Source organism: Berghia stephanieae, chromosome 1, assembly GCF_034508935.2.
Source record: "Berghia stephanieae isolate SIO BIC M18660-M18661 chromosome 1, UCSD_Bste_1.3, whole genome shotgun sequence".
NCBI classification, from domain to species: Eukaryota; Metazoa; Mollusca; class Gastropoda; order Nudibranchia; family Aeolidiidae; genus Berghia; species Berghia stephanieae.
Window position 1 is genome coordinate 118057580 of NC_088360.1, and position 25138 is coordinate 118082717.

General features: G+C 32.3%; 1 protein-coding gene across 2 annotated transcripts in view; it reads left to right on the plus strand.

Annotated features, from left to right (window-relative positions):
- LOC144962887 (uncharacterized) overlaps positions 1-25138 on the plus strand; it is a 65996-nt gene that overhangs the window by 27266 nt on the left and 13592 nt on the right. For both annotated transcript variants that reach the window (XM_078896252.1, XM_078896253.1), the window contains 10 exons: positions 368-440; positions 2747-4628; positions 5334-5425; positions 6911-6995; positions 7894-8107; positions 10258-10313; positions 11488-11574; positions 20958-21098; positions 22606-22675; positions 23768-23829. In XM_078896252.1, coding sequence (XP_078752378.1) covers positions 368-440; positions 2747-4628; positions 5334-5425; positions 6911-6995; positions 7894-8107; positions 10258-10313; positions 11488-11574; positions 20958-21098; positions 22606-22675; positions 23768-23829 — 2762 coding nt within the window. The remainder of the gene's footprint in view (positions 1-367; positions 441-2746; positions 4629-5333; positions 5426-6910; positions 6996-7893; positions 8108-10257; positions 10314-11487; positions 11575-20957; positions 21099-22605; positions 22676-23767; positions 23830-25138) is intronic.

Here is a 25138-nt window from a genome sequence, read left to right on the forward strand (position 1 = left end):
TCTTCTTCTTCTTCTTCTTCTTTCTTCTTCTTCTTCTTCTTCTCTTTTCTTTTATTATTATTATTATTATTATTATTATTATTATTATTATTATTATTATTATTATTATTATTATTATTATTATTATTATTATTATTATTATTGTTTATTATTATTATTATTATTATTATTAGTATTATTATTATTATTGCTTTTTTTAAAAGCCATAAACGATTACTGTTCAAATAATTTGTTCAGAGAGTTATGACTATTGGCTAATGGCCTAAAATAAAACACTTGGACTTCAATTTCAAGTATTCTCTCGATATTAGCTATTTGACTCAATATCACTTTGTAAATCTGAATGTTAATTAATATTTTCTTATAGACCAAAGCAAAATCGACCCCAGATTTAGCAAAAGCAGTTTGATAAAAAAGAAGACGGAAACACAAAATACAAGGTAACTTGTTTGTTGTTATATTGCAGTTCTTTAATACAAACAAGTCAGTTAAAGATATTCAAGCTCAAGATGTGGATATTATAGGGAGTACAACTAACTCAATCAGTCGGCTTTATTGTGCACAACAGTTTTATCAATTCTCTCTCCTCTCTTTTCTTCTTGTTCTATGATTTGCATTAAAATATGATTTAAAATTTATTTTTTTTAAGTTGAGCTTTTATATAGCGCAACATCCACTAAACATGCTCAAAGCGCAATACAAGGGGTCCCTGACCAACAGCAACACTTAACATATTGGACGAGACATGACACACGTTAGGCGATATTACAATTTTTTTCCGACAGAGACAACGCTGTTAATGGCCAGGCACTCATTTTACACCTGAGTACGGTGAGAGAATGTGAGTAAAGAGCCTTTTCCAAGGACTTAACTATGCACTGAGCAAGGCTTGAACCCAGGACCTTCTGATCCAAAAGAGAGTGTCATACCACAAGACCACTTATGCCTATACCAATGCTACTAAATTATATGGCAACCTATCCATTGTTGTTTTTTTGTTGTTTTTTTTTTGTCTAGATTTCTTTTGTTTCATGCCCCAAATATCCTATTGGCCAATAGCCATTTCGATTTTTTTTTGTTAAATCCAAATACATTGAGACATCATTATCTTTGAGACTTAACCAATCCTCTTTTTAACACCTTGTCAATTGATCAAGATTACATCAGAGGCCTATGGAAGACTGGAAAGTGTGAAAGCTGTTATTGTTGAGAACCAAATAACTGAACTGTAATACAACAAAAAATAAATTGAGGGTCAGAGTTGGATAGCATCATGCAACAAATATATTTATTTTGTTGGATAGCTGCGGAAAAAGGATACTTTGTGACTGAATAAATAGGTGCAGACTGTGTCAAATCATAATTATAAATTATTTGGGTTTAAGTACTTTGGTCTGCCATGTCGCTTTGGTTTAGCAAGGGGGGGGGGGGGGGGGGGGGGGGTGGAGAGTTAATTTCTCTGGAATTGGGAATGTGTGATGAATATGTGATGAAAATTATTTTTGTTCCCTTGTCAAGTTGAGATTGTTTGGTCTAATTTTATTCTGGCAAAAAAGTGTTATGCTTCAGACCTGCATTTTATCCGTAGAGTAACAAGCAGGTGGGAAAATTAGTTGCATATACTTAACACTTAAGAACCTAAAATGTGATGTGGGGGCTATAATAAAGTTTTGTTAAGCCATACTCTTAGATTTTGCTGTTGTGTAAGGATATTATAATCCATATGTTTTTATGGCATTTAAATCATCTTATTTCATCTGAAAAACTTGAGTTCAATAATTATAAAAAGGAGTGTTATTCGACACCTGAAACTCAGGTGAATCTTGTCACCAGATTATTCGACACCCGAGTCACGCATGCACATGTTGAGAATTAGCTACTAGCTACCCTCAACAACTTCTGCCAGGTGAATTTATCAGCATGGTGTTGGGGCTAAATGGTTGTCTGAAGACAGGGGCTAATCAAAATGCTTAGGGATGAAATGATGCAAATAATGAACAATTTGAATGTAAACCCTTCGTCCGCATAACAAAACAAAGAAATTGTCTAAACAAATAAGCAGAATATATCCTTGTTGGATGGACTTTGAATGAAAATGAAAGCCTACATGTGTGCCGAAAGGAAGGTGTGATACTACATACTTATTTGTAGGTTTGATGTTTTGAGCTCATTGTTGTAATGGAAACACTTTCAACCCAAATCAAAATATTGCCCCTTACGACAATGTTTTAAAAAATCCCATAATGATGTAAGATTATCAGACCTGCTAAGAAAATGTGCATGAGGGGAATGTTTGGGGTAGGTCTGTGTGCAGAGAGATGAAAAAGTTCAAGAAAGAATATTATATTATATTAATTCTATGCATGTATGTAGATGTGCAAGCGTGATGGATTTTCGAGTGTCATATTACGCTCCCATTGTAAAATTACCCTCATATAACATTATGGAATGAGATGTAAAAGCATTTGAAACGATGAATTTAAAAACAACTAATTTAAATTATGGATATTTGTAAGCAGATATTAGTTTTAACATATTTCACATTTATGATTCAATCACCAACTTCTTATTACATTTTGTAGTTCATCCAAGAAATATGCAGTGAATGTTAAAATTCTAACAATCTGAGAATGTTGTAATCAAAAGAATGTTCCTCAAATAATTGTTATTTTAATGTTATTAGCTTTGAATGTTAAAAAGCTATTTAGTCAATAACTGCTGTGATCAAAATACATTTCTTTTTCAGAATGGAAAAGGCTGTGGCAGATAATAAGTCTTTTGTCGAATCTTGCATTGATTCTAAAAAGAAATCTGGAGACCAAAATATGGAACTCAGGACACCAAATTATACTGTTAAGCCACATAAAGATAAAACAACCAATGGATCCCTTGACGATTTCAAAACTCCAAAAACGTTTAATTTGTCAAAGAATCAAGGGAGGAAGAAGAAAAGCAAAAAAGGAATAGAAAATTATTTTCCAAATTGTAATACTAACTCAAAAGACATTTCAAAACCTACATACTCAACTGAAATTGTTGATAATAATGAGAAAAACAATACTATGCAAAGTTTTGAAAGGAAAAAAGTAGGTAAAGAAGCGGATAGGAAAATGTCTGTTATTTCAAATCAAGAAGCCGAACACCAGAATAAGTCATTATCTAATGAGGTTACTGTTTCAAATGATCCTGAGGATACTATTACCGAAAGCTCGGAATCTATTGAATTATATGTAGAGGTAGAAAGAACGATCTCTAAAGATACAGGGAAAAAGTTTCGTCAAGAGACAAGGATTGATGAAACTCCAGATATGGCTGAAGATTGCAAAACTGGATATGATAACAATAATACATTAAATTCAAATCAAAATGAAGACTTAAATGGTGATATAATTATTGGAGCCACTTGTAATGATCTGGCAACTTCTAAGCAATTGAAAGCATCAAATGATACTCAAACATCCAACACAGTAATGGGATCATATGTATTTAAGAGAAAGGATAACAACAAAGTTGGTAAAACTAATGATATGAATACAAAAGATGACATGACAGACAACTGCACCTCACTGAAAGAAAATAAATATATAAAGAATAAGGAAACGAGTGCTTGTGAATCGAACACTTTTTTGAAGAATAAAAATAATGCATCATATACCAATAAAGAGAATGAGAAACTGAAACAGACAGATTACAACATGAATATGTATGGCATGAAGAAGAATTACAAATCTATTAAGGAAACACAAAATAAGATCAATATGGGTTCAGTAATCAATCCAACATCTAAAAAGATGGCCACTGTTCCTGAAAGCTCACCGACTGTGACCTCTTCCAATGATCTCGTACAAACATCATGTGGTGATACAGGAAAAAGCACATCAAAGCCTGGCCAACGTTATGATTGTAGAAGAAATTTAAGAGCCAGAAATAAAGAAATATGCTATGCAGAATGTGACTCAGTCAATGGAAGCAGCACGAAATTGGATGAAATGGATGAGGCTATTCAACCAAAAAGGTCACTTGATCCAAATATTGTGAAACTAGACAACGTTTCATTTTTGTCCAGAAATTCAGTAGACACTTCTCCACCCCTAAACTATACCAAGTCTAATGATCAAAAAGATAAAACTGGAAATCAGTCCATATCTTCGAAGAATGGTCCAAGTTCTCAAAGGTATAGAATTTGGCGAAGCCAAGAAATCAAAACAACTGTCACTACAATACCCTTACAGGATACTCCAGACCCATATGATTTTGAGGCAGAATGCATCTCAAGATTGCACAATATACAGAAGTTGACTCCTTATAAATCAAATTCAAATGAAGGGTATGACAACCATAAATCTGCTTCATACAGTCCCTCACAGAAAAATAAACACCGCAAAAGTAAACAATTTGTTGAATCAAACCACCATTTTCAGCAAAAAGTTTCCTCCAGACTCTCAAATTTCTCCACTAAAGTTGAATTTAAGAATTACACATGGAAAGCTAGCAAAGTGAATGATGAAAAATGCTTTACAAAGAGATTCTCAGAAAGTGAATTAGCTAATACTTCAGATGGATCTGCTCAGTCATCGCACAGAAATAAAGAAGTAATGAAATCCAACAAATTATTTTCTCCCAAAAAGGTATCTTGACCCAATTAATTTTTTTAATGCTGTACGATTCATTTATATATATTCATATTATATATATATATTATATATTATATATATATATATTATTATATATATATATCATTTAGTTCAGTCATCCAACATTTCTCACAGCATAAAGCATTTATTGCAGCTCGCTCATCTTGAATAGAAGTTTTTTTGACGTCAATATTAGCCTCTTTGACTAATGCCATTGTATTAATGATTTTCACAATGAGCTTCTTCTGTCCTGTGGGTTGCCCATCATTCACATTCACAAATTTTCTTTTCACAATGATTACTTTAGAGGAGTTTGTGAATTCCTGAAATTGACATCAGTGATGAATACTGACTACATGATGTATATAATAAACCTGTTCATTTTCTTCCACTCTTTGTATTTCCTCACCATTATTGCGATTATTATCATGCAACACTTTTTAACTTTGTTGGCATGAAAATTTATCATGTTTTGATGTGGAGATAGCAAAAAATATATGATTTAAGTGTATTTATATATTTTTAAAAGCTGTTCAAGATTTTAAAATAAATTGTTAGTAAAGTTAGTGTACAATGGGGTAATGAGGTTTTGGTGAAATTTTTACTAGATTTTTTTTTTGTTTTAAAAAAAATATTTTAAAAGCTCAATTTTAATTTTTAATTTTTTTATTGTGGGTTTGTTTGTTTTTTATCAATCAGGATGATGCAGTTAACAGTGATGATGGAGGTCTTGTTTTTCCCCCTCTTGAGGATGCCATTCCATGCACACCATACAGCTATCAGTCAAAAGGGTATGTCTATCTATGTAAAGTGATAATTCTATATTTTTTTGAAAAGGATTTTATGACTGCTCTGAATCTAATCAGTATTGAAAAATATAGAAATATCAATTCTTTTATCTCCTCAATCAATGTGTTCCGGAAGGTCCCGGGTTCAAGTCCTGCTTCAGTCACTCTCGTTTTTTCCTTGGGCAAGATTATTAACCCCCAATTTGCTCACTTGGACAACATGGGTGATTCCTGTTGACATCAGACATCTTGTTTGATGAATTATCTATATTCCTTCCTGGAATGCTTAGGCGACGATATCTTATGATGTCATGGTGGAAGGGCATTTTAAAAAAAATCTTCATCATAGTCATCCTCGTCTTCATCATCATCATCATTCTCATCACCATCATCATCATCATCATCATCATCATCATCATCATCATCATCATCATCATTACCATTAATTAACCATAATAATTTCATGGTATTGAGCTTCTGTATTGCACCTATGTTTTTATAACTCCAGGTTCTATACAGTTTTACAATGTTGTGACAATGTCACAATTGGTAACACATGAGCCCTAAAACTGAAAATTATGATTTAAAAAGAAACATTATAAAACACCCCTTTCCTTTCCATTAAAAAAATGCAATATAAGCTGTAAATTATCATGAATAGGATATTGACAGAACTGCAATTGAACTAAGGCTTACGTCAGCTTGAGAAATTTGATAATTAGTTCTGACCATCATGAACTAACAGTACGTGAGAGCTTGTTGGTTCTGACACAACACAAATAGTTTTTTTAAAAACCATGTTTTCAGTTGCTGTTTGAAAGAGATTTCTATTAGATTTTCACCAGGATGAGTGCGAGTGGAAATATAGAATGATCCTTAAATGCCATGGAAGGATCTTTCAAAAAGTCCGTTTTTAATATAATCTGAGCAGTCGCTAATTATGTGAAACTTAATTGACCATTTTAACATGGTTTCTTGACCTCTATTTACTTCATGATGCATAAATATACATATGTATAGGTGCGCACTCTTTCACTCCATACACATCCTGCAAGAAAGTTATATTACGTTTGTTTCCTAAATTGATTCAGAGTTTGGTCAGTAGTTGTGGTACTTTCAAGACGTTCTTAATGAGGAACTTGTGTTATATTTCAATAATACATGTTTGTCTGTGTGCGTTTGTCTGATAATCATGCATGTAAGTGAATGTTTAGGATCAAGTTATTTATTTTTCTTAGAATTTAATTGATTCTTATATATTTGATTTATCCTTTGAAAAACCATGAGGCAGGCTTTATGGCATTTTGTTATAAATCTGTCTTGTCCTTATTGGCTTTTTAAACACATGATATAAGACAACAATATCTTATTTGCTAATAGAGCGAAAAGACGGTGTTGTCAATAGTAAAACCATAGAGTTTGCGAAGTAAATAAGGGCATTTTCTTCTTTTTTTTTTGTTTCACAATCATGCATGGAACTTTCAATAGAACTGAACTTAGCTGGATTGCAAAGCGGAAGACCACACCAGAACGGAGGGAAAAAATGAGAGGAAAAACGTACAGTCATAATACAGTAAGTTAAACTATTCTTTTATCAAATACTATTTGGTAGCCAATTTGAACAAGAGTGTTTTGTGATTACAGATTTTGAAAAGATGCAAAAACTTAGCAGTTTCTTTGTTTTTAGTTACTGTCTTTTTGTCACTTAAACCACAAGGAGCATTTTAAAATTAATTACATCATATTTAATTATAAATATGATATTGAATAGGTATAATGTAAATATGTTAGAAAATGAAAGATTATTAGAAATGACATAAGTGACTGGGTGGTCTGATGTATGACTTGCCACAAAGTCAAGTGATCTTGGGTGGCAATAATTGCAGAACTCTGGCTCTTCGGTTGTGTACTTGGATAAGGCACTCTACCCACATTACCTCACTTGGCTTAGGTGTGAATGAATATGTCTTTAAGCAGTGGCGAATGATAACTTTGTAAGAGTGCCAGTGCATTTAAAATGCCAAACAGGCAAAATGCACTTAATTAAATTGAAATAAATTTTTACATGATCGGGGATAATTTAAGCATTTTGAAGTGCTTTGAGTATGGTGAAACTGTAGAAATGCGCTGTAACGTTCAAAGTTATTAAGTTGTTTTTTCTTCAGCTTTTCTGTTAATAAGTATCACAAAATGGATCTTTGTAGTTCTGGTTTATTCTTAACATAAAATGACATGCATTTCTAAGTTTGCTTTAATGATTAAAGATGTTGCTTTGTATTCTGTATGACTTTTCCCAAGAATTTTATTTTATTTTTATTCTTAAAAGAAATATCGTTAAACTTATCAAAAAATATATAAATGAAATAAGATAATAACAAATATAGGATAGATACCAAAAGGAAGTTCTAGGGGGTTTTAGGGGAAGCGATATATTTGTTGTATTGCATATGTTTTAACAAATCACATTTCAGATTCATGGTCGTAACAATGAAAAGATGACATCATTATTCACAACGACGTCAAACGCTAGTTATGAATATGAAAAACTGATTTCTGAGCAATCAGATGAAAACACTAAATGTCTTGACAAAAGCAAAGTGGTATACTCCAATAAATCAAGGACGGATAACCAAAGCAGACGCCACAACATATTTAATGATTCTGATTTAGTCATATCCCAAAAAGGTGGGTTAAAAAAAAAATTATAATTGTAATTATTATTTTATTATTATTATTATTATTATTATATTATTATTATTATTATTATTAAAATTTATTATTATATTATTATTATCATTATTATATATTATTATTATATTATTATTATTATTATTATTATTATTATTATTATTATTATTATTATTATTATTATTATTAATATTATTATAATTATCATTATTGTTATTATTATTATTATTATTATTATTATTATTATTAATATTATTATAATTATCATTATTATTATTGTTATTATTATTATTATTATTATTATTATTATTAATATTATTATTATTATTATTATTATTATTATTATTATTATTATTATTATTTATTATTAATGTGATTATTATTATTATTATTATTATTATTATTATTATTATTATTATTATTATTATTATTATTATTATTATTATTATTATTATTATTATTATTTCGTACATTGTTTTACCTTTTTCCTCTTTTTTAACATTGTATGAGTGTTTGTATGCGTGTAAGTTAGTATGTATGATATATATATTTATATATATATATATATATATATATATATATATATATATATATATATATATATATATATATATATATAGAGAGAGAGAGAGAGAGAGAGAGAGGAGAGAGAGAGAGAGAGAGAGAGAGAGAGAGAGAGAGAGATAGTGTGTGTGTGTGTGTGTGTTTGTGTATGTTTGTGTGTGTGTGTGTGCTCACGTGTGCATGTATTTTTATGTGATGATTTTTTTATACTAATAACCAGTTCTTCATTTTTCTCCATTTAAACGTGAAATATACAATTGTCTTTTTTATAGATATTCGAAAAATGCAATGAGGATTTAAGTTTAATATGCCAGCTGGATGCATATAAATTTGCCTCTATTCAAACACATTACTCAAAAAAAACATTTTTGCTTATAATTTCACTCATTTATGACCAGTTATAAAAGAATATTTTAATAAAATGAAATTCATCGAATAGGATGTGCAGAGACACAAGTGTTCCCTGCTCTCTGATGTGTGATTCACACCTTCAATAACTTCTCTCACTTGAAACAAACCCATGCTATTGAATTGGAGAATGCAGTTCCATCAGAAAACATATATATCATGACAGAAGTTACGGATCAAGAATTGAAGCACTGACAGAAAACAGCCAATGGACAAAAAACAAACAAAACAAAGCACTTCTCTGTGCTAATATTATGAGGCAATGAATAACGTCGTCTTTTTGATTTTTAGAAAATCAAAATAATCTGCGGTGTTTCCACTTATATATCTGCATTTCCTGTCAATAACACCAATTCAACAAATACTTAGATTAATTCTCAAATTGTCAAAAACTAACTCTTTGATATGAATTAAGCACTAATATGTCAAGTACAGAAGATTGCACTGTTCCTGAAAAAACTATGATGCACATCATCAGATCTCACTAACATTGAACTGATTTTCTTATCGCCAATCACTACATCCATCTTGTAATCCATGGCTAAATGAGTAATAAAGAAAATTGAAAGTGCATCTCAGAATATGGAACATTAAGAAAACAATCACTTAACTTGATGCCTATCTGATTACCAAAGCAAGTAATGTGTTGAAGACAGTGCTATACAAAATAAAAACCAGTACCTTCAAAATCGAATATGCTTTTCAAGAATAATCGACGAAATATCGTCATCTCTCTACCTCTCTCCCCCTCTCTCTTTCTTTCTTTCTCTCTCTCTCTCTCTCTCTCTCTCTCTCTCTCTCTCTCTCTCTCTCTCTCTCTCTCTCTCTCTCTCTCTCTCTCTCTCCCTCTCTCTCCCTCTCTCTCTGTCTGTCTCTCTCTCTATCTATCTATCTCTCTCTTCCTCCCTCTCTCTCTCTCTCTCTCTCTCTCTCTCTCTCTCTCTCTCTCTCTCTCTTCCTCTCGTCTCATTGCTCCATAACAGTTCACTTGCAAAGGGATTTTAGGTTAAATTTTCTTTGATGTGCAATATTGTGATAAAATTCGACGAGTGTTTTCTCTGTGTCTTATCAGTAAAGTAATTGAAATGATTTGTGTTATGTACCAGGTAACATTTACTCTCATGACATAAAGCCGTGATGTAATAAATATTTTCTTTTGAAATTTTCTACATAAGATACTTCAAGAAAAAGTTGTAAGAGTGTATGTAATAATCCGAAAAGAAATAAAAAGGTAAGGTTTATTAATTAAAACATGAGTAATGTTAAGTTAATCTTGAACAGGAAAGAAGAAAAAGAAGAAGAAGAAAGAGAAGAAGAAGAAGATGATGATTAATCTTTAATTTCAGTCAATATAATATATGTTTAAATTCCTATCTGACTAAATTGGCTTTTCTCCTTTAAAAAAAAAACAAATTCATACACTTCTCATTCAGGTTTTAGAAGATCTGTGGAATGAAAAAAATATTTTTTATTTTAAATATTTATTTTACAGAAAAACTACAGAGTTTGAATGATCTTTATCAAACAAGGGGAAAAATTGTATTTTAAATAATCCTATTTTATATGAGCTATGGCAACGATGGTCATTTTGGATTTTTGATAAACAATTCTATTATCAGTTGATTAAAAACTTAAGTTTAAAATATTCTTTTTGTAAATAGTTGGTGACAGTAAACAAATTATTATTATTTAAATATTCTTTAAAACAGCCACAATTTTACAAAATATCCATATAAAGCTCGCATGTCTCTCAAAGTTCAAATATGTAAGTAAAAGAATGGTTTATAAGCCATTTAGAAATAAATATTGATTGTAAATGTTTTCCATATCAAACATTTGGCACTAATATAATTTAAGATTTTAAAACTCCAGAATTAACTTAGCATAAAATTAATTTTTGATTAAAAGGCATCTTACAGTTTTGTTTTACTAACAATACAGTGAGACAATTTGGTTTGAGTGACATCTTTTATGCAATTTTATAGGATTTGAGTGAAACAAAGGGTGTGATAATTTTCTACAATCAAAGACATTACTATAAATTTTATCTAAGCTCCTCAAAATTACTTAATTATTTTATCCTCAATAGTTATGTATGTTAATTATAATCCATCTAGTGTCAATCCGATCACAAAGGAATGTTTACCTATTGTATGAATTTAGAACTCGCAGAAAAAAATAAATGAAAATATAGAAGGGCATTGAGCATGGTAATTCCGTGGAAATGTGCTTTATGTTCATATTAAATTATTTTTATATCATTTAATATTTGAAGTAAATTAGACAAAAGGCTTAATAATGTTCTAAATAGGTGGGTCACATATTGCAAAGATTTTTATTTAAATTGCCTGTATTTAAAGAACAGCAGCCATGTTTTGGATTTCCCTCCTATATATATTCCACAGAAACGAACCTCTTCACCAGTCTTTGATCCAATGAGTAAAGTGTTGACATCTGAGTATGGCAGAGAACCGAAGGTGTCAAAACGAAAGGTCAGTACATTTATGAAATGTTTGTAGTCAAAAGGATAAGTTAAAAGCTATGTAGATTTTTTCAAAAATGAAATCTTTTCCTTTTGATGATTTGAAATTTTAGAATCATAAATAGAATCTCTTAACAAATCTATTAAATGTGTGCATGACATACTATCGTACATGCTACTACTAAGCTACTAAATAAAATAAAATGAAATAAAAATAATTTTAAAATAAATTAAAATAAAATTCCTGTTATTTAATCCCAAGGGGAAAATTGTCTGTAGGGTCTATTTCAAGGGAAGACTAGAATAACCCAGTTGTCAGCTGTAGTGCATTATCGCAAATTGAGCTAGGGCGAGGTGACTTGCTTAATGTCACAAAGGGGAAAATTGTCTGTAGGGTCTATTAGATTTACCTTGGGACTATTTCAAGTTTTAAAATTAGGTTTGGAAAAATATGCATGCAAAGTTTGAACTTTCTGTTTATTAAATTTAAGTTCAAAGATGGAACTGAATTTCAAGTCTTATAAAACATTGATATATCTCCGATACATTTTTAAAAATGAAATAAATTAAGGAAGAAGATGATGCTAATTGTAGAACTGATGCCAATGATGAAAAGGAGAAAGAGGAAGATAATAGGTTTTTAATGAAATCGGGCCGATCGAAGCGCCGAACGCCGCACCCGAACGGATCTAGCCTTCTCACGTGACCATGAACGAGATCTGGATAGTGAAGGCTCTCAAGCGATATGAAGCATTGGATCTAAGGTCACGTGATAGAGGATAGCTTGGGTTGCTGTTGGCTTCAGCTGACAAGAAACGGAGAAGGAAAGAATGGAGACTACCTCAGGCCTCACCCTACCATGTGTTAGGGAAGGGGCAAGGTCAGTGTCATTCAATAGTAGATAATTGTGCATGTGGCGCTCTACCCTAGATACGGAGAGAAAATTATAAATTGATTACGGGGGAAGGTGGGGGGGGGGGGGAAGAGAAGGGGGGTTTGACCCACAAACGACCGAGGTGTTGGGCTTCGGGGAGACCATGATACGATATCAAAGAGAAAAGGCTGCTGGTACTTGGATGGTGGAAATGGTCGGGGGGTGGGGGGTAGTGACAATCAGCATGGGATGTATACATTAACATTAATATTATAGGCAATAGATGACTAGGGATGTGTATTGTTTGTGTATTGTTTGTATATGTTTGTGTTCACGTGCGTGTATGAAAGGGATTACACAAAAACACCTTTCTCTGTAGCTTCCAAATGATTACGATAAATATACGATAAATTTGAAAACCACATTGTTTGAATCAGCTTGCAAAAAGGAGAACTGTCATGGTCTCAAGTGAGTAAAGAGCTACTCGACTATGCATAAAGATATATGTAGAATGAGGCCCCAGAATTTACTAGTTACTATAAATGAAAAACAATTAACGATTTGTTTACAATGAAATAAAAATAATGATGAAATTTAATTAAAAGAGATAAACAGTGATCGTGGCAGTTACAAATAGAGATATGAATATTTTACGTAACTTATGATAATATGTCAGGTTCGTAAGTTTACGTTTCCAGGCAGTTGATGGGCTTGGATGATCTATTCCTCTGATAACAGGATCGGACTCGTAAAATTCCACTTCCAGGCAATTGGTAAGAGGTTATAGTGTAGTCCTTTGACAGCGGGCTTGGGTTTGATCCTTGAAGATTATACAATCAAAGTTAAAAGCTCCGGCGTCTTAATGGTGTAGATATAATATCTACAAAGTCCCAAAAGATAAAAATCTTCCAGTATATATATAGGAATAGAGCGACTGGCCGTCCGGCATAGATTGTGGAGAGAAAGTGAGTGTCAAATGTTAGACCTATCAGCTTTTATAATAAGTGGCTACGTGACAGAATGTAGAACGAAAAGTATTCACTAATTAGAAATTAATTCGAGGGAAGGCTATAAAAGGAAAGACGATCTAATATTAGAAGGTAAAGTTTATCTAAGCCTACCGAAATATAACTGGAGTGAGATGAATTCAGTTCTTAATAAAATAAAATTTAATAAGATAATTGTGAACAACCTTTACTGTGACACCCCCACCCACGTTTAAAATATACTCTTTAACCATTATGGGAAAGATAGATTTTACAAACGGAAGTAAATTTACTATCATGATACTCTAGCATTAATCCATTGTTATGATTTGTGCTACAATTAAATTATTTATTAACTAGACATGGAAATGTTTATATTAACGTAGGTATATGAATGGGTGACAATAACAAGTGAAAGATTGTGATTACAAATCATTGTGATGAACAACACGATGGCAATGTGATTACAAATCATTGTGATAAACAATAGTGATGGCAATGAAGCATGATTTAAGTCGATGATATGAAATGAATGAAAATGTAAATGGAATATTGACATTTCAATTATTAATCATAAATGAGTGAAAATTCATAACAATAATAGATAAAGAGAAGATTTCCCAAATCATGAATGGGTATGGTATATATATCAAACAATACTCAATGTTACATTAAGTTGGGTCATCATGTTTACAAATAAAATTATCGAAATTGTGCGTTCTGATTTGGCATAGTTTGCGAGGTAACTAACAGTATGCATGGGAGGTTAAGTTATACCCTTCTCACGTGTTTATACTAATCGAGAAAGTAGGTCGGCGTGAATATTTTCACAGCCTGGTATGTGAGAGATACTGAAAGTGTAATTTTGCAAAAATAGACTCCACCTTAGTACTCTACTATTATTCATTTTGTTATTTCTTATGTACGTGAGTGGTTTATGGTCCGTTTCGACCACAAACTCTTTTAGCAGTAGATATCTGCTGAATGTCTTTAAAGCAAAGACGATGGCCAGTCCTTCACGCTCTATTACAGAGTATCGTGATTCTCTGTCCAATAATTTTCTGCTTGCATATAAGCAAGGCATTAGAGTTCCCTCATGTTCCTGTAATAGTACACCTGCGATGCCCTTATCAGACGCGTCACTTCTTACAACAAATTCTTTTGATATGTCGGGTAATTTAAGAATTGGTTCTGAACAGAGTAATGCCTTTAATTGGTTAAATCTATTCTGACACACTTCTGTCCAAACAATTTTGTTCGGTGACCCATTCTTTGTCAGATTTGTTAGCGGTGTCGCGATGTGCGCGAAGTTGTAAATGTATTTCCTGTAAAAATTTAGGAGCCCAAGTACTTTGCGTACTTCTTTTTTTGTCTTAGGTGGTTGCAATTGTGCGATTTTTGTTTGTTTTTCTGTCTCGGGTGTCTGTGTCCCATGACCAACGGTATGATTAATCCTGCATTTGAAGCTTCGATATTAGTAAACATAGGTTGCGACACTGTGTCTCTATCAAAATACTTTTTTAGCATATTTGCATGGAATGTCTTTGTTGTGTTGTTAATTTTAATCTCGTAATTAACATTAGATTTTACTGCTGTTATTTTGAATGGTCCTTTCCATGTAGCTAAAAGTTTACTCGAGTCATCGGGTAAGAGTATTAGTACTTTGTCACCAATCTCAAATTTTCTTGACTTGCTTTTTCGATCGGAGTATTCCTTGTATTTCTCTGCTTTTTTAGTGACGGATTCCTGTGCTAGCTTACATGTATCCTTATTCTGTCTTTCAGGTTTCTTACATATTCGTAAGCAAACATAATTTCGTTATTGTCCTCCTCATTCCCTTTACAAATGTCGGCTACTATATTGATCGGGCCGCGAGGTGATCGTCCATACATCAACTCAAATGGGGAGTAGCCTGTAGATTCTTGGGGTATTTCTCTATATGCAAATAGGATTGCTGGTAAGTATCTGTCCCAATCATCTGGTTTTTCTGCTGACACTTTTCTTAACATATTCTTTAGAGTGCCATTAAATCTTTCACAAAGACCATTTGCTTGGGGGTGGTAGGGAGTTGTGAATGAGTGTTGGATTCCCATGAGTTTCATGGTTTCATGCATCATATGTGATGTAAATTGGGGTCCATTGTCTGATAGTATCTCATTTGGTATGCCTATTCTAGTAAAAATTGTCATCAATGCTTCAGCTATGTGATCCGATGTAGTTGATTTCAATGCTATCGCTTCTGGCCACCTGGTTGCGTAATCGACTAGTGTTAGTATGTGTGTATGGTTTCTATCTGATTTTGTTAAAGGGCCTATAATGTCAATTGCAACTTTTTGAAAAACTTTTTCAATAACTGGGGTTGTCTCTAATGGCAATCTCGGTATTCTGCCTTTTGCGACTCTTCTTTGGCATGTGTCACAAGATTTCACATATTCTCGGACGTCTTTAGTAATTCCAGGCCATGTGAAATTCTCGGATATTCTCTTCAATGTGGAAGAGCTCCCAAGATGTCCAGAAGTTATTGAATCGTGCGCTATTCCAAGGATTTTGTTTCTGTAAATACTCGGCGTGACCAGTTGTTTAGCTATTTTGTTTCTTTTCCTATGTAACCTGAACAGAATATCTTTTTCAATGATGTATTCAATTTTTGATTTCGTCCCTTTGTTTGCGATATTGAAATATGATGTTAAAGTCGGGTCCTTTTTCTGTTCTTCAATGAACCTGTTCCTGTCAAATTGTTGTGGTTCTAGAGAAATAGTCATTGGCTTCTCTGTTGTCTTAGTCATCTTTCTTGTTTCTGCTAGACAAGCTGTTTCTTGGGTTAATGACCATTCTTTTACATCTGTTGGGTTGTCTTTAAGACCTTTTATATTGCCAACAATAACATCAGCGACGGGGTTGGGAAGTATACAGCATTCCACTATTCCTGTATAGTATGGGGTTTCTATGTACACATTAGCTGTTTCAAAGGTTTCGACTGTGCCACTGAATGTGATGCATTGTACTGTTTTTCCAGTTTTGTCTTCGTCATTGATCAAAGATGCTTTTATTCCTACTGTACTGCATCCTGTGTCTCTCAATATTTTGCAATCAGTTCCATTAGCTTTGCCTTCACAAAAAAATAGCGATCCTGATTTGTGAGTTTGTGTTAAAAGTGACATACCTTTCACGCAATACACATTTATATTTTCTCCTGACATTACTCGTGTCTGATTGTTTACACTTGTTTGGAGTGATGCATTTGCAGTTTCTTTTGGATATCCCACGATTTTGTAACATTTGTCTGCTGTGTGGCCTTTCATTCCACAATATTGACATTTAACTATAGGTTTGTTGGTTTTCTTATACTCAGTATTATTGTCAGTGCTATTTCTTGTTTTGTTTTGATAGGATCGGCTATGGTCTCTATTGAACTGTTTGTTCCATGGTTTGTTACTATGATCATCTTGTTTCACTTGCGTGTTCCGAGTGATTGATCGGCTCGTTCTATTTGAGTACTGAACTTTAGGTGTACCTGGACTCTGAGCAGCAGCAGCGTAGTATGGTTCCTTCAATGTTCTGCTAAGGGGTGTCAATGGATGTGCGCTGTTAAAGTTTTCTGCGTAGATTTTTAATTTGTCCAAGTTTTCTGGCTTTCTCTCTTTAAAGAATGCGACTAAATCTGGGTTGCAAGCTTGATAGATTCGATTCTTCAGCGTGAGATAGTAAAGGCCTGCAAAGTCGTCTTGTTTTACGTTTGCCAACTCAAGCCACCGATTTAGAAATTGAGTAATTCGGTTCACGAATGTATTAAAGTCTTCTCCACTTTCCGGTTTTGCAGTGTGAAACCTTTCCTGGTAACCATCTTCCGTTAATCTAAATCTTTTTAGTAGAGCGTCTTTAATTTTTCCATAGTCATCTGCATCTTCAGTTGTTAAGGTATAGAAAACTTTTAGCGGTTCTCCAGATAAGCAGTTAATCAGGGCTGTGGCCCATTTTCTTTCTGGCCAACGATAACCTTTAGCCTGAACTTCGAATCGGTGTAAGAAGGATTCTAGACAGTCTGAGCGTTCATCGTATGTTGGCATGCGTGGAAGTTTCACGAAAAATTCATCACTATTATTATGTTTTCTTTCACGACCGTTTTTGTTTTTTCAATTTCCAGCATCATTTGGGTCCTTTTGGTTTCTTTTTCTGCTAAAGCTATTTGTCTTTTTAGTTCCCTTTCTTGTACTCTTTCTTCTCGTTCTTCTCTACGTATTCTTTCTTCGTGTTCTTTTTCTTCTCTACGAATTCTTTCTTCGTGTTCTTTTTCTTCTCTACGAATTCTTTCTTCATTTTCTTCTCTACGAATTCTTTCTTCTTTTTCTTCTTTTATTTTCTCTTCGCACCATGAAAATATTCTTTCCTGGGGTATTTCTAAGTCCTTTGCGAGACTTAAGTATCTTTTATATGCTTCCATTTTTGCAATAAATTAGTTACGATGTTTTATATATATTATATTGACAGGATACTGTTACTGACTGTTTTATTTATTTACACTTACTGGAATGAACTGTTCTATTTTTAGAAATCTCTCTCTCTTATTTCAACTTATTATGTATGTTGAATTTGATGCCTTTTATCGTTATATCTTATAAAGCAATGTGTCAATACAATGCGGAGTTATGACTTGAGTCCATAACAATGTGTCAATCGCGTGTACTCTAAACTATGTTACTACGAAAAATGTATCACCAATGTGTGTGACTCGTCGTTAGTTTGTGTACAATTATTCGCAATGATGCTAATATACTAGAGTGTGATAACAATAATAGGATGCCAAAATAATCCCAAGTTATCTATCACTAAATATAACACGACGGCTAGTAGACTCCTTTTATTATTATTTAGTTTTTAAAGACTCACTTTTCAGAACATAATATATAAGTGGTTTTCGGTAACAGTAATATGCCAAAAATGCATTTAAAACAAATCACTATGCAAAACAAATCACGATGTCTATAGTTACTATGTGATGCCCAATTCATGTAAAAGAGAATAATGAAGGATGTATTTACCAACTCAGTTCGTGGCTGGGACCTCTCTCTTGTTCAATGGTTGTTCAACAATTGTAATTAGGCATTGAAGAGTGTTTAACAGTGATGTCTGAAATACAAAACAATAAAATATCGTAAGATTTACAATAGTTACAAAATGTGTTCACAACACTGAGTGATTGGATGATAGGTGAATGAATCGTTATGGAATGTAAACATATTGAAAACAATTCATGAATGAGGCAAACAACAAAATGAAATGAGTGATATAATAACAAAGTGGACAAGGAATGAATGAATGAATGAAAAACTGAGTGAATAAATGAATGAATGAATGGATAATGTATGAATGAAAGAATGAAGGGAGGAATAAATGTATGAATGATTGGATAAATGAGTGAATAAACGAATGAATGGATGAATGAATGAATGAATGAATGAATAAATAAATGAATGAACAATGAATGAATGAATGATTTATAAATGAATAAATGAATGAAGGAATGAATCAATAAAATGCTATTCAATTTGAATGAAAGAATGAATGGATAAATTGCTATTCCATTTAAATGAAGAAATGAAAAAGAAAAAAAAATTAATCCTGTAAATAGGGAGTTCAATTAAAATATGATCAAGTGGGGCGATTAAGAGTTTTACAATTTAAACTTTAAAGTTAGATGAAATAGATATAAGTAACTAAATAAATTCAATTCTTTATATGTGTCCCCTCCAAAATGTCATGGTCTCAAGTGAGTAAAGAGCTACTCGACTATGCATAAAGATATATGTAGAATGAGGCCCCAGAATTTACTAGTTACTATAAATGAAAAACAATTAACGATTTGTTTACAATGAAATAAAAATAATGATGAAATCTAATTAAAAGAGATAAACAGTGATCGTGGCAGTTACAAATAGAGATATGAATATTTTACGTAACTTATGATAATATGTCAGGTTCGTAAGTTTACGTTTCCAGGCAGTTGATGGGCTTGGATGATCTATTCCTCTGATAACAGGATCGGACTCGTAAAATTCCACTTCCAGGCAATTGGTAAGAGGTTATAGTGTAGTCCTTTGACAGCGGGCTTGGGTTTGATCCTTGAAGATTATACAATCAAAGTTAAAAGCTCCGGCGTCTTAATGGTGTAGATATAATATCTACAAAGTCCCAAAAGATAAAAATCTTCCAGTATATATATAGGAATAGAGCGACTGGCCGTCCGGCATAGATTGTGGAGAGAAAGTGAGTGTCAAATGTTAGACCTATCAGCTTTTATAATAAGTGGCTACGTGACAGAATGTAGAACGAAAAGTATTCACTAATTAGAAATTAATTCGAGGGAAGGCTATAAAAGGAAAGACGATCTAATATTAGAAGGTAAAGTTTATCTAAGCCTACCGAAATATAACTGGAGTGAGATGAATTCAGTTCTTAATAAAATAAAATTTAATAAGATAATTGTGAACAACCTTTACTGTGACAAGAACATTTATCTTGGTTTCACAAAAATAGGCTTAGAAATAACATTTTTTTCTAGTAGATTGATTTTGAAAAAAATATGGCTCAAATTTTTTAATTTAATGATAGTTTCTTTATTTTCCAGTCGATTTTCTTGATTTATATCTAATTTTTAAATTCTCAATGCGACGAGCACACTGATGTATACGTGTGATTCAAAAGCGTTTAAAACACTAGTTGCGTTGTTTGTTTTTTAATATATATATATACTGAGAGTCCTGCCTCACTAATTAATTCCTGAGCATTGAGATGTTGACGCAACTATTACATACAAGACCTTGCAGTCGAGTCGGCAGGGCTTTTGGGTTACACAACCACTATTTACCCATCGGTCAACGGTACTCTTTGATGCATACAACACTCACGGCCTTTACGCAAAGCCGCCTGCCCATAAATCAAGAGATGATCTCCTAACTATTCACAAGCGAGCTGTCAAACGAGCAATCGATGATTGGATAAGAATTTCAAAATCTCATATAATAAGGTAAGTTTTGGAGAGAGGTGATATCCCCCCACTTGTCATCGGACAGAACTTTCATCGCATTATATCATATAAGCTCCGCCTCCTCTTTCTATTCTGGAGTGATGAGATTAGATGAGAGGATGCGAGAAAAAATTGATCACGTGTTCGTTCAGTCGATCTTTCGGTGTCCGTTCTGTGTGCAACTATAACTTGGTAATGTTGCAGACACTACAATGTTGAAATCCAAACCATTGAATAAAATCAAAGAAGGGTTTAATTTGAACGTTGCATTACTGAAAAAGAGAGCAACAGGAACACGTTATCCAAATTTCACTGTTCAAATGGCTATGTTGATCATCGTAGACTGTGAATAGAGAACCTCTTTGTTGGGGGAATCATTTTTATTAATTTTTTCCAAAGCCATGTCATTATAGCTTCTAATTTTGCCCGTAAAGCAGTAACAATTCTTTTCTTTTTTTTTTTAAAAAAATTCTTTTAGATTTGTTAATATTGTTTGATTTAATTCGCAGCTGTCATTTGATGTGAATTCGTTGACTGATAAAAAGAGTATAACATCTCTTAAGCCAACATCTGGCGCTGGCACTAACTCCTTCCAAAATTCGTTAGACTCCTCATCTATTTCATGGAGCTGGGTTTCATCTAAGGCTGAGGTAAGAGAAAAATTCTATAGGTTTAATATCTACCTTATTTGAAAATAGGACTTAATCATATAAATACCCTATACAATAGCCTAAAATGCAAAATTTCAAATGGTGTGCTATGTAACATTTACAGAAAGTTTTTACAAATCATTAAATGTAATGTAAAGAACTAAATCCATATGCCATTGTGAAGTCAAAACTAACACCTATAGACTACTGACTTCCTAATTAAATCAAAATTATCCATTTTATCAATTAAATAGGTAACACATTTTATTCTTTTTATAAGAAACTCAATGGGTCTATTTTTACAGTATAAACATGTTAACGTGTTTGAATAAAAATTAAAACTCAACAAAGTTTGAATTTTAGCTTTTTACTTGTCAAAATGAAATATTGTTATTACTCCTATTTTTTGTATATGGTTTTATGATAATCTGTAGAGACTATGAATGCATTTTTCAATATTTTGTTCAAAAAGTCTGAAGCATCTCTCTAAAAGGATTAAATCAATTATTGTTTATGATATAACGTTCAAAAGAAGATCTTTAATGAAGCCACATAGAAAATATTTTGCTCATCTTTCCCACAGACTTAGTTTTGTTTCTGAGTAAATAGTTCAACACCCATTCATCATCACAAATGAATGTTTACCTAATGTATGATTTTAGAACTCGCCAAAAAAAGTCGTGCTCAAAACAAAAATAATTATTTGTCATTTTAACATTGCTAGCAAATACACGTCCTGAACAGAGTAGGTCTTTTAATTATTTTTTTTTCAGCTTTTATTTATATCTTAAATCGTTGATCACAAACTATTGCATTTCTTCATTGAAAAATGGGAAATCGTCCTCAATTCAGTAAAAGTTAATAGTCTGCTGTTATGTTCATTAATTTAATAATCAGAAGAAAAGGTTCTTAGCCATAGATATTCTTTGTTCTTGATTTTAATTTTCACAATAAAGGAAATTCTCTCATTTCTTACATTAGCCTTTCCTGTAAACATAAAAGACTAAACCGTTTAAAAATGAGAATTAATTTCCTTCAAATCTCATTTTTTGTCCATTATCTTCTTATTGATAATTGCAGACCATACCGTTTTCACAGTGAGAGCATTAATAGGGAGTGGCATCACTGTCCTGGTGAAAACGATAAAGCATGATGTCAGGATAGAATGAAATTAAACTCTATTTGTAAAGGACAATCAGTTTTTCTTATAAGAACAAAATATTAGAACATTAAAATTACTACTTTTGTTTAAAGGTGTTACAAATCATACTTTTCAGATCTTTATTTTGAGTGAAAACATCAATGAAAGTTATTAACATGATCTCCAATCAAAATAGTTGTTCACTTTCCAAATGGAATCACGTTTCCTTCATTCAAAACTGTATATGAAAAAAAAAAGATAATAATAAAGATTTACAAAAGAATGCATTTTGTTCAAACACGTTGGAGTATCCATTGAAAAAATGTGTTGTTTTTTTTTTTTTGTTTTTTTTTTATTCCTTTAAAGCAACCTAAAGACCACACAGTAGATAGTCCATCAGATGAAGTACCAATTCTGTTCAGAGGGATTGAATCAGGTAATTCATAACAGAGCAAAATAATTTTATCTAATTGTTGTGCAATCGAATCGTATACCCTACATGTATAATTAATAAACACCTTCATATAGTCTGTTTTACAAAATATTCTTTCTCACCTTTTACCACCTGGATGGAATGTCTCAGCAACTGTCATTTAGTGATACAAATCATGTTTTCACAAAAAATAAAATCATTGTTAGCCCTCACTGATAAGGCATTTTATAATTAGAATGTTCCATATCAAATTCCTATCAAATGGATAGAGTGTATTTGGTCATTTATGGCCTACACATCATCAGCCTAGGTAAAATGTCACAGTTCCCAAAAATCAAATTGTGTAAGAATTGTTTATCAAGAGGACATATAGTACTTTTGTTACTTGAGAACATATGCATTAATAAAAACATTTAGTTTATTACCCATGGATGAGGAAAGTTGCTTCTGTGATTAAGTTTGAAACAGTCCTGCTCATTTTGATCTTGAGACAAGATCCCTGTGATGTTCTCCTGGTCAAAGCAACTTGGAGGTAGGACCTCGGGGAAAGGCCTTTTACATGTATGTTCTCCATCGTTTTGGAGACAGACTTAAATTGAGGCAGCGAGTGGTGTTATCTTAGTTCAAAAGTATTGTAAATATGCCTAAAAAAAGCTTCATGTGTTGTCCTACATGTGATTAACCTTTTCTATCTGGTACAATGTCCATGTTGATCCGACGAAATATGAATTTTTTTTCATCCTTTTTAAAAAAAATTTTTTCTATTAAGATTTTAACTAAAGATCTCACGGCACTTTCGTAGCTTTCTGACATCATCTGATGAAAGCCAAAATTGTTAAGATTGTTTTGTTTTGGTTAAATTCTGAGTTGTGATTAATTGTTTTGTTATTTTTCTTTTTTTTTCTTTTATGCAATTAAAAAAATGTAATATGTAAGTTTGTGTATGTGTGCATTAGTGCGCGCACACTCATGTATGTTAGTCATTGTATCAGTCACTACATTATATTTATTCTATAATTTATTTCATACTACATGTGCATAATCTCTCCTAGCATACCATAAATTTGTAATGTAATATCAATTTTACCCCTACAGTGGTTTCAGGACCATCATCTACACAGCGCTTAAACAAGTCAGCATTGAAAAGAAAATACCCTGTATCCTTGATAACATAGCATGTTTCAAAGAGCGAATTTGAATTGTCTATAAATGAAGAAATACTGCAGGTGTTACTAAGCAATTATTTAGTGTCTTGAGTGTCATAGTGCATTAGTGCATTTGCTGTACACAGTTTTTTAAAGTTTGTTTTTTAAATGCATCATTACCTTTGAAGCTGAATCAATGTCAAAGGATTATGCTTGAATCCATATTGAAACTTGACATAACAAAGATTGTAGTGAGTGCAGTCCACGAAATATGCTGCACACAAAAAAAACAACTTTGCGGATGAAATATTAGCTGGTTTTTCTATTTGAAATCCATATTCTATTTGTACTGTAAATTACTTTCCACCAGTACCATATTGTTGCATGCTTCAAGACATATTGGTAAGCAAGAATCGCCTTCTCCCAATTTATTAATAGCCTTATTCTGTCATTTGTACTCTTACAAATTTTCCATTTTTCATTTCCAATTCTGAAATACAATGTATTGACATATTACCAGTCCATTTTTTTGTAACATTAGATTTTTTTGTTTTGTTCTTTGTCTCCTGATGAAGGCCAAGGGCCAAAATGTTGTTTGTTTTGTGTTGTTCCCTTATACATGAGTCACATATACTCACTTTATTTTTCTCTCCATCTTATTGGCTCATTTAGGCACCTTTTGTCTTAAGTAGAAAAGACCCTAGGATCACAAATGATTAAGCAGTCTGAGTTTGGGAGAAATAAGTGCCATCAAGCAGATAAAACCAGGAATATTCCCATATCCAATGGACATTTAGTAAAATAATGTACGTTTCTTACCTCACTTTAATTGATGAATGCTGTAGGTTACGTTCTAGGTGTAGATGGGGGGGGGGGGGGGGGGCTTCCGATCTTCTGCCTTCTAAAATCAACTTTATTGCTCAAACCCACATCGCCTTCGTTCACCAGTCTAACAGTTAACAACAATAATAATAACAATAATTGTTGTTAAGAGTTAAGATTCTTTCTGCACATCTCACTAAATCACAAATAATTCCCTGAAATGTAGAACATATGGAAGGTCTGCAGGTTTTTGGGCTAATGATGAACATTTTGAAACGTTTAGTTCATAAAACCCTTTTTTGCTGAACCTGAAAGTGATTTATATACTCTAATTATATAATCTAATATCAATTTCAAAAGACATTAGAAAGAAACTGGAGGCAGCAGAAATGTGGTTCCTTAGAAGGATGTTAAGAATCTCATGGACAGAGAAAAAAACTAATGAAGAAGTATTAGAGCAAGGTGAAACTAAAAGGTTACTAATTCATACAATAAGAAA